General features: G+C 30.8%; 2 protein-coding genes across 5 annotated transcripts; one reads left to right on the top strand and one right to left on the bottom strand.

The window, feature by feature from the left end:
- The first annotated feature begins 4,521 nt into the window (after positions 1 to 4,521).
- On the top strand, positions 4,522 to 9,550 carry LOC123202310 (trihelix transcription factor GT-3b-like). 4 transcript variants are annotated; one of them, XM_044618173.1, is made up of 3 exons: positions 4,522 to 5,075; positions 5,173 to 5,732; positions 9,208 to 9,550. In XM_044618173.1, the coding sequence occupies exons 1-2, from the start codon at positions 4,800 to 4,802 to the stop codon at positions 5,710 to 5,712; spliced, it is 816 nt and encodes a 271-aa protein (XP_044474108.1). In that variant the 5' UTR covers positions 4,522 to 4,799; the 3' UTR covers positions 5,713 to 5,732; positions 9,208 to 9,550. The 4 variants fall into 4 exon arrangements, with proteins under 4 accessions (XP_044474108.1, XP_044474107.1, XP_044474106.1 ...); XM_044618172.1 differs by lacking the exon at positions 9,208 to 9,550 and adding an exon at positions 7,930 to 8,176; XM_044618171.1 differs by lacking the exon at positions 9,208 to 9,550 and adding an exon at positions 8,670 to 9,014 and having other exon boundaries at positions 4,523 to 5,075.
- Positions 9,551 to 13,971: 4,421 nt separating this feature from the next.
- On the bottom strand, positions 13,972 to 15,688 carry LOC123202312. The gene is made up of 2 exons (XM_044618176.1): positions 14,628 to 15,688; positions 13,972 to 14,512 (listed from the first exon to the last, which is right to left on the bottom strand). The coding sequence occupies exons 1-2, from the start codon at positions 15,466 to 15,468 to the stop codon at positions 14,181 to 14,183; spliced, it is 1,173 nt and encodes a 390-aa protein (XP_044474111.1). The 5' UTR covers positions 15,469 to 15,688; the 3' UTR covers positions 13,972 to 14,180.
- Between the last annotated feature and the right edge of the window lie 5,828 nt (positions 15,689 to 21,516).

Here is a 21,516-nt window from a genome sequence, read left to right as displayed (position 1 = left end):
TCCCTAAAGAGACTCAAACCCCTAAAGTGGCACAAACCTCTAAAATTATACAAAATCTTGAAGAACAGAAAAATGAGAATATTGAAATATCTTTAAATTATACTTATACATGAGAGTTGTGGAACTATGAAAAAATTAACATTGATGATATATTCTCATTTGCAATAACTACTGAAATTATAAATGATGATAATTTTGAACCATGTATTGTGGCTAAGTGCAAACAAAGATATGATTGACCTAAATAGAAAGAAACAATTCAAACAAAATTAGTTTGTCTAGCAAAATGTCAAGTGTTTGGGCTTGTAGTTTTATCACCTAAGAACGTACAACTCGTTAGATATAAATAAGTGTTTGTGAGAAAACGAAATGAAAAAAAAAAAAAGATTGCTAAATATAAAGCTAGACTTATAACCTAAGGTTTTTTCAAAGGTCAAGTATAAACTTTGATGAAACATATGCATCTATGATAGATATAATTACATTCAGATATTTAATCAGTTTAACAGTCTCTAAAAGACTGCATATGCTTTTAATAGATGTAGTTACTACTTATTTGTATAAAAACTTGGAGACTGAAATTTACATAAAACTTCTTGAAGGATTTAAATTACTTAAAGCAAAAAAGGTCAACTTAAGAGATATGTACTCAATTAAATTACAAAAATCATTGTACGGATTAAAACAATCTAGATGAATGTGGTACAATCCTTTTAGTGAATATTTGCAAAAAGAAAACTATGTGAATAACTCTATATGCCCATGTGTCTTTATCAAAAGATTAGAATCAGGATTTGTCATTATAATAGTTTATGTTAATGATATCAATTTAATTGGGACTCCTAAAGAACTCCCAAAAACTGCTAAATATCTGAAAAAAAAGAAATTTGAGATGAAGGACTTGGAAAAAACAAAATATTGTCTCGACCTGCAGATCGAGCACAATTCAAATAGAATATTTATCTATCAATCAATATATATTAAAAAATTATTAAAATATTTTAATATGGATAAAGTTTATCTTTTGAGCACCCCAAGGGTTGTTCGATCTCTCGATCCAAAAAAAGACCTATTTTGTCCTAAAGAAAAAGATGAAAATATACTCAATCCTGAAGTATCGTATCTGAATGTCATTAGAGCCCTATTATATTTGACCTAATGTATTAGATCAAATATATTCTTCACAGATAATTTATTGATCTGATTTAGCTCTGTATCAACCCATCGCTACTAGAACGAAATCAAATATATATTTCATTACTTATGTAGAACTAGATATTTAAGATTATTCTATTATGTCAAATCTTTTAAAAATTCTAGTTTGGTTGAACATGTAGATGTTGGTTACTCTCTGCCCCCCAAAAGGCCCATTCACAGACAGAATATGTTTTCACTTATAATAATACAACAATATAATGACGCTTTACCAAACAAACTTTGATTGTAAAATCTTTAAATCATTCAGAAATTCTAACTCTCCATAAAGTCAATCGAAAATGCATATGGTTATGATCTATCATTCATCATATCCGGAATACATACATTTTTTTTTTTACAACAAACACTTTTTTTATATTATATGAAGACAATGTGACATGTATTGCCTAAATTAGAGGTAGATACATTAAAGGAGATAAAATTAAATATATCTCACCGAAGTTCTTTTACATTCGTGAGCTCCAACAGAGACAAAAGATTGATATAAGACAAACACGATCTAGTGACAACCTTGTAAATTTGTTCACTAAGACATTACTGACATCAACATTTGAAAGTTAGTGTATAACATCGGTATGTAGCAACTCAACAAGCAATTAAATTAATCTTATTACAAAAAGGGGGAGCATTTATTAGGAGAAAATTTTTGAAGTTTATCACATATTGGACAAAATGTGTATTGTATTCTTTTTCCCTTCATTAGATTTTCTCTCGCTAGGTTTTCTTAATAAAGTTTTTAATGAAGCAATTTAAGCACATCCAACCCTATTTTACAGGACATTAAATAATTATATTTTCTACTTTGATTTTTATTCCATTGAGTTTTTCTTTATCAAAGTTAATGTAACTATCTCGAAGTAGTGAAAATCCAAGAGGGGTATTGCGTATGTAAATGAATTTTCCCAAAAATTAGCTTACTTAATGTGAATTCATTTAAATCATGGTGGTTGCATTATTATGCTGGAGAAAGAAGGTCTTGGTGAGAATGGTCAAATGAAGAAGAGCATTTAATGTTTTTTATGTGATTAAGTCTTTGTGTGTTAAAAATTTATCTCTACTATTTGATTTTTCAAAGTTATCATATAATATTAAATTGATAAATTAGAATTAAAAAGTCTTGTATTTCTCTTCCTTTTTACTTTCACCTCTTTCTCTTTTTCTATAGATAAAAGTGTCTTTATTTTATAATTGTACATTAAAAAATAAATTGTACTATTAATTCATGTGCATCTCCAAAATCATAATAACACGTTTCCCACACAAAGACTTTGTTATAGATTATGAATCACCGTATTGATTGACATATTGGAGATCATTTTGAAAATTTTAAGGGTTATTTATTCAAAAAAAAGTTTAGGAGTCTTTTGAAAAATTTTGAAATATCTATTTGTCTTCTAATAATTTTAAAAATGATATTTACACTAAAAAATTATTTATAAGAATAAATATGGGTATAAATGTCATATTATAATTATTGGGGTCATATGATAGTCTTAAAGTATATAAAGGTTTAAAAAATTTCATAGATTGATTTGTGAGCTTTTAAATATTTTTAAGAGTTAAATTGTCATATTTAAATTGTTTGGGTATGAAAAATAGGTTATATTTTTTTTTAAATTAATGAATTATAAAATTATTATTTTATTCTTACAGTATTAGTGTTTTTTTAAAATTAATTTAATTTTGAGTAAAAAAGTGTTATTTATATCAATTAAAGATGAAAAAGTCTTTTTAGGACAATCCTTTTGGATGGAAAATGTTATTTACTCTAAGAAGAAAGACTTATTCATACAATATAAATGTAATGTGTACACAATTGGTTATATAAATTGATGTTTTATTACGTGAATAAATATTATTTTATTTTTAATTTAAAATTATCTAATTACATATATTTTATATACTCAATTATATAATAAAAAATATATACACATAATTTTATTTTTATTCAACATTCTAATCTTTTTATTCATAACTAAATTAATTTAAGGCTAACATTAATTAATATATTATATTAATTATAAAACGTTTCTCACGCAAAGACTTTTATCAAAAATTACGGATCATTGTATTGACTGACATATATATTAATTATGATCCTTTCTTTTTGCATTGACATCATTATCCTCTTTCAGTCTTCGTCCTGCCTTAGCTAACAAGTTTTTCCATTCTAAGTTATAGTATGACACATTCCAGCTACAATTCTGAAACTGTAATTTTGACTGTTTTATATTTGATACAATTGGCATCAGCAGTTGAAAGTATAATTTAAATTAAGAAAATAACTATATTTAATAAATTATCAAGTTGATTTTAGTATTCAAATATTCAGTAAATAATTATTTAGGAGGAATGGGTAAAATCGAAAGACTGGGTTTGGGTAACTGACGGTGGATCCGGTTAACCCAATGACCAACCCAGGAGAATAAAAGTCATTTCAGTGAAAACAATTGGCTCCTGTGTCAATCGCATCAGCGAATTCCAGAGGACGGTCAACGGAAGAAACAAATTTCACAACTTCCTGTCTGCAGCTCAAATCGAATTTACTTGAGGATCTCACTTTTCCCGCAACCCCCCCGTTTCATCCGGCGTCAAATCATAACGTAGATCCACGTGTATTCTTCAACACCCAGCCGCGCCAGAAGATATCTCATGATGGCTATACTAACCCCAATATCCATTACGTGTCCGGTTTCCATTGGCGGATTTGGATCGTCAGCAAATGTCAAAAGATCGGGTGCGATACGACTAGAATAGGTCATAGGTGTGAACCCAAGAATTGTGGGTCCGACTGTTTCGAACTAATCACATCTAACGATCTCGTCAGGCATGACACGTGGATAAGCATCCACGCAACAAAGTGCTTTAATAAAATGAAATGATTGATGAGCACAACATTAAACCGCGTATGACATGTAGTAATGAACGGTCCACAAGCCTCCTAAAAGATGCAAACTTATCTCAGTTATCCGCCATTGGATTTCAAAAACCATGCAAAGCAGGCAGTGGTAGCGTTACGACCTCCACGTACAGTCTGGAAGCCTTTCTCCCGTCACCGTCACATGGTTCAAAATTCAAATGGACCAGAAAGTTGACAAAATAAAATAAAAACAAAAATGAAAAAATTAAATAGCTTGTAGTGCAAGTTTCATAAGCCTGGTTGCAGGGAATAAAGCCCCACCACCGGTAGACTTTGTCGTAAGCCTGACGTCACGTAAACGCAATGAGAACCAATGTGGATACAATTAAATAATTGCAAAAATTTAAAAAAAAAAATAGAGAGGGAGAGAGAAGGAGAAAGAAATTGGGTTTCCGCGTAGACAGATGAGATTGAGAAGGTGACTATCTCGAAGGGAAAAAGAGAGAGAAAGCTTTTTTGGTTTTTGTTTTCTAAAATCTGAACGAACAACAACGCTCTCTTTGAGTTTGACACCTAAGCAAAAGGAAACCATTTCACACCGGCTATTCACACCACCTTCATATAAATCTTTCTTTCTCTTTCCGTGTTTCTTTCGATCTATCTTTTCTTGGTGCATAATTAATCTGGTTTCAGTTGCGTGTATTGGTGGCTAATTTTAACTATGGAGGGACACAATCATCCTCATCATCAACATCATCAACATCCTCATCCTCCTATCAGTTTTAACGTGGATAACAGTGATAGGTTTCCTCAATGGAGTGTTCAAGAAACAAAAGAGTTCTTGATGATCAGAGCAGAGTTAGATCGAACTTTTATGGAGACAAAGAGAAACAAGCTTTTATGGGAAGTTATCGCCGCAAAGATGAAAGAAAAGGGTTATAATCGGAGCGCTGAACAATGCAAGTGCAAGTGGAAAAACCTCTTTACTCGATACAAGGTAGGTAATACTAGCAACAATGAATATAAATCATAATTATAAATAATTTTTTATCAAAAACCTTATATTACTTCTTTTTTTTTCCTTTTATGTTTAGGGATGTGAAACGGTGGAACCTGAATCTTTGAGGCAGCAATTCCCATTTTATAATGAACTGCAGGCAATTTTGTCAGCTAGAATGCAAAGAATGTTATGGGCTGAAGCTGAAGGAGCAGCCACCGGGTCGAAAAAGAAAGGGGTGCAGTTATCTTCAGATGAAGAAGATGATAACGAAGATAGCGAAGGAGAGAAGGGTAACGCTAAGAAGAAAATAAAAAAGAGAAGCAAAAGCGGTGGGAATACTAGTGGTAGTGGAAACAGCAATAATTTGAAAGAGATATTGGAGGATTTCATGAAGCAACAAATGCAAATGGAAATGCAATGGCGAGAATCAGTGGAAACAAGAGAGAACGAAAGGAGATTGCGGGAGATGGAGTGGAGACAAACAATGGAAGCATTGGAGAATGAGAGGTTAATGATGGATAGGAGCTGGAGAGAAAGAGAAGAGCAAAGAAGAATGAGAGAAGAGGCTAGGGCTGAGAAGAGAGATGCTCTCATCACAGCACTTCTAAACAAGCTTAGAAGACAAGACATGTAGCCTTTTACTTGTTTTCAGAGGTTTGTCCCGGAACTCCCATTCATGAGATATGTTTTTCTTTCGTGGATTCTCTGCTATTTTCGTTTAGCCAGTGAAAAAAGCTTAAATTTGTTCATTTCATCTACCATTGGAAGGAGAGAAAAAAACATACTTGTTAAAAAGGTTGAAGATCTATAGATCATAGTGGGAGTTGATAAAGAAGGTAATCGGTCTACATATATATCCAACTATAGAATGCACAAACTTTAGTGTTTGAGATAATGCTGATGAAAGTAGATAGCGTGTGTGTGTACATATATATGTATGTGCTCCATTCTTGCAAGCTTGTTGCCAATTATCGTCAACTTGTATTAACTTTCACTGACACCGGCATAATCATATTCTTCCAAATGTACGTCCCAGCCATTATTTTTGTCCATTATTTAAGATGCTAGTTGTCACAACTCTAAGCTTGATTGAATGGACCTCATATATATAAGTCTACGACCATTCATTTAATTGAGTCCTCAACTTACACTCTTAGTTGGATGTGGGTGCTGGTGGACATGTATTACCACAGAGAAATATAAAATATCGTCATTTAAGCACATAATTAGGTTGTTGATATAAGAAAGTATTAAGAGCTCCAAGTTTTAATGGGTTATGCGAGTGAGCTAACATTGGCTAATTTAATTTGAGTCGCCAAACCATATATATGTATATACCTTATAATTAGGTCGCTCACACCTAAGAAGGATAGCATATTGGAATGTTGTAAGGTAAACTTCAGACATACAAGGATAGAATTAGACGAACATCATTCTAAGTTGGGTGAAGAGACTCTCATAAAAATTTGATAACTCTTTTTAAGACCTTGCCCAATATTAAGTAGTTCCTAGGATATCTTCTTATAGACATGAAATAAATTAATGATTTTTACTTTGGAGCGTTGCACTAGCATATTATTAGTATCGGTCTAGTAAATTAGGAATTATGCACTAGCAGATACAAGTTGTCAAAACATGTGCATGAAAATTTTTCAATAATGAGTTACCTTGTATTGCAAGAGACAGATTAATTTAAGTGTTGGAATATTTTTAAGTGTAAATTACTGATGTGAACAAGCTTTTTCGTTCCTTCCATTGATGCATGTAAAATGATACTGGTTAAGGTAGATAACAAGGAGCAGAAGAAAGGCTGCTGCCTGTTTTCCTACTGAACTCTAAACATAAATAAACAGGAAACGTAAGAATCAGGTGCAAACATAAAATGCATACTTACACTCTTGTATTAGTCAACTTTCAATGTCAAGAATTAATAGGATGTTTGTAAAATTTAATATTTTTCACTAAGTAATTTAATTAATTTAAAATAATAAAATTTTACAAATTCTTATCTATATGTACATAAATAGGGGTGGATTTGATCAAGTTGTTTGAGCTTGGATTATTGTTTGGCTTGAATAAACTGAGGTCAAGTTGAAGAAATTTCATATCCAACTCAGCTTGGCTTGAACCCTTAGTTGCACTAGCATTGTTGCACTGAAATTTGTCTCACTAGCGATTTTTTTCTTCTTCTCACAATTCTTTTTCGTTTCTCCAATGATTTTTTTTTTTTGGATTTAGAAGATTTTTCTTCTTTTTAGGCAATTCAAATGACTCGAGCTTGATTTCAAAATAATTATTTTTTATTTGAACCAAGCTTGAGCTAAACTTTGCTCAATTTTGGCTTAGCTAGAATCCAATACATTAAGTTGAGAGTTTTCTTGAGTAATTAAAAAGTGAGTTTTTAAAAAATAAAAGCCCTTTTTCTAATTGAAATTCCTATGCTAACTATCTTTTTGATAGAAATGACATCGGTTGTCCGAATTTAGAGTTTTCAACCCTCTTCAACCCTAATGGGGAGATAATTTCTCTATAGAAATAAGAAATGGGACAGAGATGAGAACAAAAAACATCCCTGTAATTGGGATTATGGATACATGTGTCCTCTCTCCTCCCTGCCCCAACCCACCCCACCCCATCCCCATCCCCATCCCCATCCTCATCCCTTCCTCTTATATTAATATATTTACTTAAAATATTAACATATCCTTATAATTTTATATTATTTATGTTTTTTAAATTTATTTATATTTTTGTTGTACATATTAAGATAGTTAATATATAATATTTGTTACATTTGAAATAGTGGGTTGATTTTAATTTTAGTTAATTTTGTTATTTATGTTATATTTAGAGGCTATGAGGAGAAAATTTTGTTCCCTTGGAGATGGGATGTGGAGGAATTTTTTTTTTAGCTGGAATGGGGATGGGGAGGGGATGAAGAGGGAATTTTTCTTTACAAGGAGGGGAAAGAGAATGCTTGTCATCCCCGTAACGAGAACAAGGATTGATATCCCCTGCGGGGATGGAGATTGTGATTCTCTCCTCGCCCTTCTTCATTGTCATCCTTACTCTCTGACAATAGTTGATAATTTTTTCAAGTTACCTTTCTATATGAGTCAATAAGCTCAAAAAGAAATTAAATTTCCTGAACTTGCTATCAACTCCTATCAAAAGACTAAGGAAAATACATGCAATCATACACAAGAGGATTTTATCTATAAGATATTCATTAGGTATGTTCATAAAAATGTAGTTTGTCATGCAAAGTGATTTAGCCATTATAATGCTTACTTACTGTTGAATCCTTAGATGAAAATTATAATTTTAGTTCAATGAGTGAATTTATTAGGGAAATGTTTATGATATAATTATATCAGACAGATCTTGATTAGAAATTTTTTTAGTATATATATATATATATGCAAATGAACTTGGTCCTCATTGATTTATTGCTTTCTTCTTCTTCATTTTGTTTTTTCATATTTATGTTTTCTCAAGCCACATATAATAAAGAAGAGACCGTAAAAGTGACTTATCTTCTCATCTAGTTTCTTTTTTAATGATTTTTTTTCTTCATTTGGTATATTTCAGCAAACTCATCTCTAGGTCAAGCTAAAGTATTTTTTGGATTCGAAACAAATTCCAATTGATTCTTATTCGAGTTTGGCTCAACTTGAAACTACAGTTAATTATCGGTGAATTAATATTATTGATACTTTTTTTTTCCTTTTAGTTGAATTATTTGTTTATAAGTTGTGCTTTTGGCATCCCAAGGGGTGAATAATAACCCTTCTGCGTTTAGTCTTGCTTTCAGCACAGGTGACCTTTCATTTTATTATTTCATGTAAAAATAAGTATTACTACTTTTCCTCTTTGCTTTTAGAAATGATATTTTTAATTTTTTTTGGGAAATAACTCGCATCTCCTTTTGGTTCATCATTATTACCCTTGCCCTGTGAATCTAATTTCTCTAACAAAATCATGACTTGTCCTTTGGAAAAAAGCTGATATGTCTCCAAATGTAAAGGAAAGATCCCACCCATATTCTACTTTCAATGATAATATATAATAAAATGTTTGGCTCCATTTCCATTCAACACCTTGGTTAATGCTGAGTTTGTATGTGCAGCCAACTTTAATTTGTTTTACAAATATCTGTTGTGTTCCAAGTTAAATGGATATCAATCTTTGCTGGTTTTTCTCTCAAGGCAGCAGCCATGCAAACAAAAAATCATAATTTGCTGTCAGTCTGCACGAGACTATTTTTAACGATCCTGCTGGAGATGATTATTTTGTTTTACAAGTTAGAAAAGTTGCTAATTTTAAACCATTTGGGGTGTAGTCACATCAAAGTTGAACCAAACCTTAAACGATGGGATGTTTCAACTGTTTATTGTTTGGTGGAGTTTCATCCACAATTGATTTCAGGAAAGACATCATTATCTATGATAAATATATATATTCTCACCCAACTTTCGATCTCTTTAACTCATATGTTGCCAAAATAAAATTCATTAAAGAAGAAAAAATTACATCTGTTTTGATTCAGTAATTAAGTGTTTGCTCCAGAGAAAGTTTGCATGGGAGGGAGGGGAAGAATCAGCTAAGCAAAGGCTAGAATATTTCAGATCAAAGATTTAAGTATACGACAACAGTTTCGATATTCTCCTGCTCCGTATATCAATTCAAAATCTTTGACTTTCTCTTCCGCAAAATTCCTTGTTTTTATACGGCCACCAGTATTGGGTTTATTTATTTCTTATGAAAACAAGTCTAAGGTGTTATAAAATAATAATTGGGCAGAAAAAAGATGAAAGAAAAAATAATATTAAAATTACCTTAAACTTAAGGAGCACGGCTAAAGAGGAGAATTACAAAAGTGAAGTGAATTATAAAAGTGAAGGCTGTGCGTATGTTACAAAGGAAGACAGGTGGGTGAATTTATATAAACTCTTGCCGCCCCTCCGGTCAATGAGATGGCCATTTTCCAAAGCTAATTTCTAAGCGCATTTAATGTATTCACATTATCTTTTGGCCAAAGTCTCTCTCATGTGGTGGAAAAGTCTACCGTACATAACACTTTTGTTTGATTTTTTTTTCATTTATAAATAATTATATTAATATTATTTAAAAAAAGCACAATAAAATAAAAATCAAAATAAAGGAATATAATTATTCAATTCCTTTCAAAATAAAGTTAAACATATTTAAGCCACCACATTAAAAATCTTACTAGAAAAATCTAGTGGAATAAACCTTTATAAAAAAAAATAATACAATGCATAATTTGTTTAATATGTGATAAACTTAAAAATTTTGCTCCTTTTATAAATGTTTCCCTTGATGCATGCTTCCTGTTTTGTAGTGAAATTAATTTGGTTGTTTGTTAAACCACCACATACTAATATTCAAATGTTGATATCGATAATGTCTTGGTGAGCAAATCTATAAGATTCTCACTAAATCATATTTATTTGATGTCAATCTTTTAGCTCTACTATATGTTATGAGTGTAAAAGAATTTTGGTGAAATATGTTTGGTTTTATCTCTTTTGATGTATCTATCTCTAATTTAGGTAATATATATTGTATTCTCTTCATAAAATATAGAAGAAGTGTCTGTTGTAGAAGGAATACTGCATGTATTCTGAATATGATGGATGACAGACCATACCCATATGTATTCTTGACTAGCTTCATGGAGAGTTAGAATCTCTGAATAATTTGAAGATGTTGTAACCAAAGTCTGTTTGGTGGAGCGCCATGATATTACTATGACATTATAAGTGAAAACATATCTCATCTGCAAGTGGGTTTTATGGGGGTAAAAAAGATAACCTAAATCTGCATATCTAACCAAAGTAAGATTTTTAGAAGATTTGACAAAATAAAATAATCACAAATATCTAGTTTCACATATAATAGAGTATATGTTTGATTCCATTCTAGTGGCGACAGGTTGGTGTAGAACAAAATCGAGCCAATAAATTTATTGTAAAAGATATATCTGGTCTACTGCATTGGAACAAATATAATTGGGCTAACTATAATAAGGCTTTAATGACATTAAGATACGGTATTTCAAAACAGAATATATTTTCATCTTCTTCCTTAAAATGAAATGAGTCATTTTTTAGATCAAACAATCAAACAATCATTAGGGTGCTCAAAAGATAAACCTTAACCATATTAAAATATTTTAACAATTTTTCAATATAAGTTGATTGATAGATAAATATTTCATTTGAATTGTGCTCATCTGTAGGTGAGACAATATTTTATTTTTCTCAAATCCTTTATCTCAAATTTTTTTTTCAAATATTAAATAGTTTTTTAAAGCTCTTCAGGAGTTCCAATTAAATTCATGTCGTCGACATAAACTGTTATAATGGTGAATCCTGATTCTGACCATTTGATAAAGACACTTGAACATATAGGGGCATTAACATAACTCTTTTTTTGCAAATATTCATTAAGGTGATTTTACCACATTCTTTCGGATTGTTTAAATCCGTACAATAATCTTTGTAATTTAATTGAGTACATGTCTTTTAAATTGACCATTTTTGCTTCAGACAATTTAAATCATTTAGGAAGTTTTATATAAATTTTAATATCCAAGTTTCCATATAAATAAGTAGCAACTACGTCCATTAGACACATATCTAGTCTTTTACAGACTGTTAAGCTGATTAAATATCTGAATGTGATTATATCCATCACAAGTGCATATGTTCCATTAAAGTTTATATCTGTCCTTTGGGAAAAGCTTTGAGTTACAAGCCTTACTTTATAACTAGTAATCTCATTTTTCTCACTTTTTTTTCTTACAAATACATATTTATATTCAATAAATTATACGTCATTAAATGTTTGAAACTATAGACCTAAACACTTAACATTTTGCTAAAGAAGTTAAATCTACTTGAATTGCTTTTTTCTATTTAGGTCAACCATGTCTTTGTCTGCACTCGTCTATAGTGCATGGTTCTAAATTATCATCATTTATAATTTTAGTCGCTACTACAAATAAGAATACATCATCAATGTTAACCATTTCATAGTTTCACATCTCTCTTGTATAAGCGTAATTTTAAAATATTTTAATATTTTCATTTTCCTATTCTTCAGGAATTTGTGACACTTCAAGGGTTTGAATTTCTTCAGAGATCATAACCTTTTCTGGAGAAACATTAGAGAGTGTGGATTTTTCATTTACTTTAAGATCATTATGATTGATATCTGTTTGATTATTTGTCTTTCTTTTTTTAAGGATAATGTCCTTTGATCCAATAGGTCTACCACGTTTTTGACATGTAGTAGATTGATTAGTCACAGTTCGAATTGACTGTTTAGTAATTACATTAATTCTTATTGTTGCATTGGTAGCTATTATATGTGATCTTATTACTTTTGTCGTATCTACAAATACATCAGACGTTTGGTTAACAATAATTTATAAATACATTATTCTCTACACTTTAGTTTCACTTTGGGATGTGTAAGGATCTAGATGATACATAGTAGGTACATATCAAATAAGTTTATGTCTAACTTTAAGAAGCATTTTCTTTTCCCCTAAAGGTTGTCTCATTAAAGTGACAATTTACAAATCGTGCAGTAAAAAGATCATCAGTTAATAGTTTTAGATACCTAATAATGAATGGTAAATTATATTCAACATAAATTCTCAAACGATATTGGAGTCTCATTTTTGTGCTTTGAGGAGATGCAATAAAGACATATACAATGTAACCGAATATCTTCAAATGAGATATATCAGATTGGTAATCAAAAACCAATTGTAAAGGATAATATTAATGATAAGAAGAAAGTTACAAGTAAATTAATGTTACAACATATAATATAACATATCTTTATATAGAAATCGATAATTGAATTCTTAGTAATAAAATACATATAATTATCTATAGCCGTTTGACAAGAGAGTCAAGTTTTTAGGTCAATATTTTAAGTTTGGAGTCTATATCTTTAGCTGATGATACTGATAATGCGTTATAAAATAATAGCTGGGCATAAAAAGATAAAAGAAAGAATAATATTAAAATTTCTTTAAACTTAAGGAACACGGCTTAGGAGGAGAATTACAAAAGTGAAGACTATGTGTACATTGCAAAGGAAGAGAGGAGGGTGTATCTGTAGAAACCCTTGCCGCCCCAACAGTCAATGAGATGGCAATTTTCCAAAACTAATTTCCAAAGACATTTAATGTATTCACATTATTTTTCGACCAGAGTCTCTCTCACGTGGTGGAAATCCCACGGTGTATAACATAAGGGTTATTATAAATATTCTGTATTCAAACATTTTTATGTCAGCCGAATTATGTTCCCACCTAAGGTTTGTCATTATATTAAGTTCATCCTTCAAGTTTTAAAATTCAGTTATATTACCCGTCAATTAATTCCTTTAGCATGAATGACCATATTAGTAGTTTAATTAAATATAAAAATTAAACAACTAATGTGGCCTTTTGACTCGATAGAATTATTTTTGAGAATTGCATGACTCAGGCTAGTAATAGAGCAATGACATGTCGTAATCGAAATCTAATATATATCTTCGATCTCTAAACACATTAATGGATGGCAAAATATATATATCTGTTTGTGCCGCTCTCTCTTTATGTTAATGCCGCACTATCACTGCCACTATCTTTATGTGTGGAGGTAAGTTTATGAGTAGTTCAAACTGAAAATATAATAATTATTTAAGTCTAAGTTTAATTGATGTATGATATTATTGAAGGATCATTGAAGTTATGAATTGTATTATTGAAAGAATAAACAGTATCATTAATATGATGAATAATATTATCAGTTTGATAAACAAACAATTTTGAGTCAGATTATACAGTGAAAACTCTAATTCTAAATTTGACCCATTTGTAATTTTCTCATCTTTTCAATAACACCTCAACTTTCTGTAGAAAGAAAGAGTTAATATTTTTACAATTCCCAAACATGCTTGTGTTGTGCTACATGGTTAAACTCTGCAAACGCTTTCACAACTATTACCAATATCTGTGTATGGATTATTCTGCAGAGTTTTCATCAACATTACAAACCTAAAATTTCTGTATTAATTAAATCCCTCTAGTTCATCTACAGCTTGTTTTATTGAAGTATCAAGGATGTGCTCCCCAATTTGCATGCAAATTTCTTCAAAATTGAGCTCCTTCTCCGGAACCCAATTGCATTGTATTATACACTCATCTGTTATAAGGCAAAGCTTGGCCACCATTTCCTTGTAATAGTCGGTCATCTGATCATCCAGCCACTCATTCTCCTTTTTCTTGACAACTCTTAACTTGGGATCATCATTCCTCAAAATTCGCTTGGAATTTGCTGGTGTGCATATGCTCTTTACTGAAGATTTCCTCTCAAAATGCAAATCTTTACACCTGGGATCTTCTGCTTCACGCATGTTGCAGAGCATATTAGTATTAGGTGTTGAAGACAAAGAAAAACAATCAGCTATCGATTGAATTTTTTTTGTTTTACAGAAAATATCTAATAAACAACTAACCTGAAGATCGATGGTAATCATAGATTGAAAATTCATTGATATCAAGAACAGAGATAGGACTTGAATTTTCTGAACTAAATTCAGCTGCCATTTTTGCCTCAACTGACTGCTTATCTTTACTCTTTGTGAGTCTTGGTTTAGCCAGTACATCATCAATTTGATTCATCCGCTTCACTGAGAGTTTCTTCTTTACAGTTGCACCTGATTCTCCATATTTCTTACTGTTGCTATTGTTTGAATGATTTTTAGCAGAAATTCTCCTGGGTTCATTTATGAACTTGGAGAATTTCTTGCTTTTGCTTTCTTTTTCCTTCTTATTCATACCTAATCTCTCTTTATTCTTCTTACTTTTCTCTTCTTTCTTCTGTTTCAACTCTCCAAACTTCTCACCAGATTTTCTCACTTTTGACTCCCTCTTCTTCTTTTCATCCACTTCATCCAGGTACAGAGTAAATAACTCAGGATTTTGTTGATGCAACAATGTTGGGACTTCACGAAATGACACCGATGCTCTCACTTTGCGATGCTGATGAGCTTGAGCTAAATCCAACTGCAACAAGTAATCCATAAAATTCACCGACTTACTTCTTGTTACTGAATCCGGGGCCCTTCCTTTGAAAACACAGCTAGCTTCTGGTAAGGAGTCTAGACCCATCAGTCTTGCCACTACTCCTGGAGCCCCTTGAGCTTGAGGTCTAAACTCTTTCTTTGGCTCATTGAATTCAACTTCCTGAGGTCCTGCAATCTGATCAGATGGGTATGCTTGAGGACTACCGTGGCATAAAATCCGGCGTAAAATGCAAGAGAAACACCCTGAATCTTTTTTTGGTGTGGTAGACATTGTTCACTCACAGAATTGAGAGGCAGTGAATGGAAAAATGAAAATTATAGTAAACTTGTATGCTAGAGGAAGGTTTCGCAATTCTAAGCAAAAACAATAGTGCCCTTGAAGAAAGTAAATATATCACAGAGGGAGGAAGGAACAGGCGGGCTTTGGATTTGAAGTGTAAAATAACTTAATAGGGTGAATGAGGAGTTAGATGGGCAGATAGGACAAGCTAGGCTGTCAATTCTACCTCATTTCTTTGAAAATTCTTCTTGACAACAAGTTGATCATTCTTGCTAGGCTACTTTTTTTTTATAGCAGGAATAAAACCTATCTTAAAATTTTAGAATTTGAAACGTGGGGACTATTTGCAATTTATTCTCTTGAAACTAATGATCCTTTTGGGCTTTTTGTACATTGTTTGTAGTAAAAAAAAAGTAGAATTTAATGTAGAGGAGCATAGCCTGCTATTGGTGACTTTTTTTTGTCCCCCTCTCTGAAACCTAGAGCAGGGACATCAATTAACCCGGTTCAAAACCGAAGAATAAAACTAGATTTGAAAGAGTCTAATCTAACATTATAGGATACCATGTTGTGAGGTTATGAGCCTAGGTGTTAAACCCATAGACAGAACTATTTGTTACTATTTATAATATTTTAAAAATTATAATTAATTGATAATTATAATATAAAAAATTATAAATATTTATAAAAAATAAAAATTTTAGATTTAAAAAAATAAGTTTGAGTTCTTTCGGTCAATTTCAAATGTATGAGATAACTAAAATTTTAGTTTAGTTGAAACATATTACTTAACTTTTTTCTTTTTTAGTGAGTGAAGGAAATGAAAAATTTTATTCTTTTAGATATGAAACTCTTTACAAAGTGTAAAAATGTAAGCATAAAAATCGTATATCTAAAAGAATACAATCATTCATTCCCTTCATACACTATAAATAAAAGTTAAGTAAATTTGAATGTTTAACCAAACTTATATTTTAAATCTCACATTAGTGAGATTGATCATGAGAATTCAACTCACTTATTATAAATAAGTTTATCCTCTTTATAATCAAAATTTAATTTTCCAACATTTTCTAATTAAAGAAAACATAGTTAAAATTTTTTTTTTTAATTAAAGTTAGCTTAAGGCCCAACCCAGCAAGTTTTCATGCGTTGGCTCGACCTAAAGGTCTATTCCTATGTGACCTAAGAGCTGGCTTGACCCATAGGCCTGATGGGCTAAGTTGGAGTCGACCCGGTCTACGCCACCTTTAACTTGGACCAATGTGGTCTTACATCCACCCATTCTATTGATTGTGACTCATACTCTCTGCTTATATTGCTTAATTATTTTGGCTTCTCTGTGAACTGAACAAAGCTGTTTTAAGTTTAATGTGGTTAGATTGAGCTGAAATTTTGGCGTATGGTTTGGGCTATAACCTAGTCTTCAACTGGCACAAACACCCTGTTGAATAGGGATGTGCATAATTTGGTTCAAACCATAATATCGAATTAAATTACTTAAAAATTATAGTTTGGTTTAGGTTAAAAATTTTTCAAGCTGTTTTTTCAGTTTTGGTTATGGTTTGAGCAAAACCAAACTATAAATTGTATTTTATATATATATAACTATGTTTGACAAAATTTTCTAATAAACAATTAGGTGTATAACTTATTTTTTTATATTTATGTTGCCATTTTCTTTAAATCTATATATATATATATATATGTATAATATTTATTTTACATATTTATATTATATTTTAAAGAATTATAATTCAATTAATTTTATAAATAAAAGTTAAGTAAAGTGGAATATTCAACCAAACTCACGTTTTAAATTTTACATTGGTGATATTGATCATGAAAATTCAATCCACTTATTATAAATAAGTTTGTCTTCTTTTTAATCAAAATTTAATTTTCCAACATGTTCTAATTAAAAAAAACATAATTAAAAAATATATTTTTTAATTAAAGTTAGTTTAAGGCTCAACGCGACATGACTTGTTTTATATAGGGTTAGACCTTGCGCTTAAAGTTTTCATGGGTTGCCTGACCCAAAGGCCTATTATTATGTGACCTAAGGGCCCACTTAACCCATAGGCCTGATAGGCTAAGCTAAAGTCGACCGGTCTATCACCAACTCTAACTTGGACCAATGTGGTCTTACATCCACCCACTCTATTAGCTATGATTCGTGGTCTGTGCTCATATTGCCTAATTATTTGGGCTTCTCCGTGAATTGAGTAAAGTTGTTCTAGGTTTATTGTGGTTAGATTGAGTCGAAATTTCGGCATATGGTTTGGGCTATAGCCTAGTCTTAAATTGGCACACACATCTTGTTGAATAGAGGTGTGCATAATTCGGTTCAAATCGTAATACTGAATTAAACTACTTAAAAATTACAGTTTGGTTTGAGTTAGAAATTTTTCAAACCAAACCAAATAATAAATCGTATTTTTTAAATATATATATATATATATATATATATATTATATAATTATGTTTAAATTTTTTTTCCAATAAACAATCAAGTGTATAATTTGTTTTTTTTCACATTTATTTTATTATTTTCTTTAAATGTATATTATATATATATATATATATATATATATATATATATATATATACACACACATATATATTATATTTATTTTACATGTTTATATTATATTTAAAAAAATTATAATTCAATTAATTTTATTATATGTGTGTTTATATATATATACACACAAACATACACGTAATAAAATTAATTGAATTATAATTTTTTAAAATATAATATAAATATGTAAAATAAATATAATATATATATGTGTGTATATATATAATATACATTTAAAAAAATGACAAAATAAATATGAAAAAAACAAGTTGTACAACTAATTGTTTATTGAAAAATTTTGAACAATTTATTTTGTCATTTTCTTTAAATGTATATTGTATGCATATTTTATGGTTATTTTATATGTTTATATTATATTTCAAAAAATTATAATTCAATTAATTTTATTACGTGTGTGTGTGTGCACCTATATATATATGTGTATATATATATATATATATATATAAAATTTTAAAAGGTTAAAATTATGTTTGTCAAATAATGTATTAATATCCTAATTGTTTATAAGAAAATTAAATTAAATACCCCATCCTACCCTAAACTAAGCAAAAATATCTTAAAATTTTTTTAAAATACCAAGATTATCCTTCACAATTTCTATATAAATTTTCATTCTTAGACCTTTTTCACATCATTCAAACACTTACTCTCACCTTCATTTTTAGTCAATATTTAATACTGTGGGTTCGTTTGAAAGAAAAGAAAATTCTAGGAGCTCAACTTTGCAACTTATGCATAAGCACTTGGTTCAACTGCTTCAAGGCATTTGTCCTTTAGCACAATGTAGGGAATAATATCAACAAATGTCCTTATCTTCTCTTTTTAGAACATATGCTCATGCACATTCATATGTTCCTAACTATCGAGAAGAGATCGTTTTACTGCATGAACGTGATGTTCATCTGTTAGGTTGTGCTTGACTGATTTCGGTTTCATAATCTTATTTAACATGTATCTTAGATGCTATTTTGTCGACTTGTTGGAAACCTTCTTGTATGTATCAAATTTGATGTTTAACTGCCTTCGTTTAGGATTGTAATTCCTCCAAACATTTTCTTTCAAAACCATACTTATGACATGCGAAATTAAGTATTGCTTGTACTCATTTACTATATCATCATTCATGAGACTGTTCAAAATGTCATACTAAATGAGTCTTTCTTCTTACATACGTGATCTACGTATACATCACATTTGTGTAAGATATTATTTAGGGAACTATCCCTTAGTCAACTGTGACTAGAGGTGGATACAAGTCGAGCCGAGCCCGAACACTGTTTAGCTCGTTTTTAGTCAGCTCGATTTTCGGCTAGCTTCTGGCTTGTCGAGCTTGTCAAAACATATGTTCGTGTTCATCTTGTTTTATAATTTAAGTGTTCGTGCTTGGCTCACATCTAACTTAGGCTTGTATCTAATAGCTCGGGTTCGCTCGACTCGGGTTTGGGCTCGTATTCTAGGCTCGTCAGTAATGAAAATACATATAAATTTCTTATAGGAGCAAATATTTTCAATGAAACAGAAAAATAGAAAGGATTAGACAGCCATAAAAGCAATTTCATAATAAATACGTTTTGTAATTTCACATATATAAAGATATGCAGATATTTTTACGAGGAGCTATTTTCATTGAAGATGAGTTAGTTTAAACTATATAGCTGAAAAAACACTCACCCAGGGAGCAAACCAGATGGGCCAATTGATGTTTGAAACATTAAGTTGAATGGATATGGATCAGAAAGTGGATTCTTTGTGTCTGGAGGTGTGATACCATACTCCTTGATCTTTGCACCCAGCTCTTCAGCTGAGAGATCACCCAAAACTGTAAGCACATGTCTAAGTTCAGCAGCCTTTTCTGCAGATATGCTAAGGTCTTTCTGAAGCTTCTCATTGCAAAAATCCTTAAGCAAGTGGTCAACACGATAACAAGTTCCCTGTTTTCTCATCCTTAACCATGAGGTCTGTTAATTTATCAACATGACCAGATGCTTTCAGGATAACCTCAAGAGTCACACATGGGCAGTCAACCTCCAGCATGTTCTCCTTGAGAACAAAATGCTAAAAACCAAATAATATCTCTAAGTTTCTTAATAAAGAAACATATCACTGAATTAGGAATAATTGTAAATGAAATCACCATAACTCAAATAAGCAATTTGTTGTTCCTAAAGGCCCTTTTATAATTGTTTTACACATTTCGTATACAAAATGAAACAAAAATTACCAAAAGCAAACAGCTTAGTGCAAATGTACCTAACCCAATGTTCAGAAAGAAATTCCTGTAATATTATCAAATACATTGAATTATCAACAAAACAGCAGACAAACTATTTTCTTCATCAACCTTTTCTTATCTTCACTTCCCTATACTCACATAGACACTGTAGTTTACAGCCTATTTTACCACTCTATTATCTTTTGTAATAATAAACACACAAATGCCACTATAAGCTTAAATTCAATTAATAAGTGATCTCTTAAAAAAGCCCCATACTCTAGAAATAAGGAATTTCAATAAAGTCTTATCTTATTCAAAACAGTAAATAGAGTAGAAGTTATGGTTAAAGTTGTAGTGGAAAACTAAGAGTATTAGTTATAATTGGCATGAAGCAACCAGAAGGAATATGTTCTTTTTATAATGTTCATAAAGACTTCCTAAGTTTAAATTTAGTTTCTGTTCCAGATATGCAATTGGGGTTCTGCATGCAATCCAGGTATGCAATCTGAATATGCTGCTGGGTTCTACATAAAGATTTCAAGAAATATCACTAGGGTTTGAATACGAGAAATACTACCAGAACAAATCACGTTCCAGTAACATTACTTGAGTTCTCATACAAATAGCATGTAAAAGCAATTACATATTTTTAATCATAAGACATATATGAACATAATTTGTTCTTATTTGTATGAGAACATTACATTACCTCCAATACGTGACTGTTTAAATGTCTAGCACTTTGTCAATCTCAGTTTCTTTGTCCTCAATCTTCAAGAAAGCACATGACATGGTTTATTAAATCGATAATAAAAATCATAAATAAATAAGTATATAAAGTTAAAGTTACACCTGTATTGGTTTTTTCACTCGATGTTTGGCTCAAATCCAGTCACCTCCACACATAAGCATACTTACAGTTTTTGGTGCTAGAGATACCCTATACGAGTTAATCACTCTACCCCTAGCACTAAAAACACTTTCTGAAACAACAATAGAGATCGAAACTGCAAGAATCTCAGTCGCCATACGTGACAAGATTGGAAACTTGGTTTGATTAACAGACCACCAATAAAGTACATTAAATTTTTTTGTCTCTGCACCCTCTGATGTCTCAAACTCAAAGACGTTGGATTCGAGGTACATTGTCAACTCTGACTTTCCCGTGGCTTCAACTTGACTTTTCTTACTGTGTGCTTGCCATTGCAACACAATA

This window comes from Mangifera indica, chromosome 18, assembly GCF_011075055.1.
Source record: "Mangifera indica cultivar Alphonso chromosome 18, CATAS_Mindica_2.1, whole genome shotgun sequence".
NCBI lineage: Eukaryota > Viridiplantae > Streptophyta > Magnoliopsida > Sapindales > Anacardiaceae > Mangifera > Mangifera indica.
The sequence above is the reverse complement of the archived record's forward strand: the minus strand, read 5'-3'. Positions and strand labels throughout refer to the sequence as shown.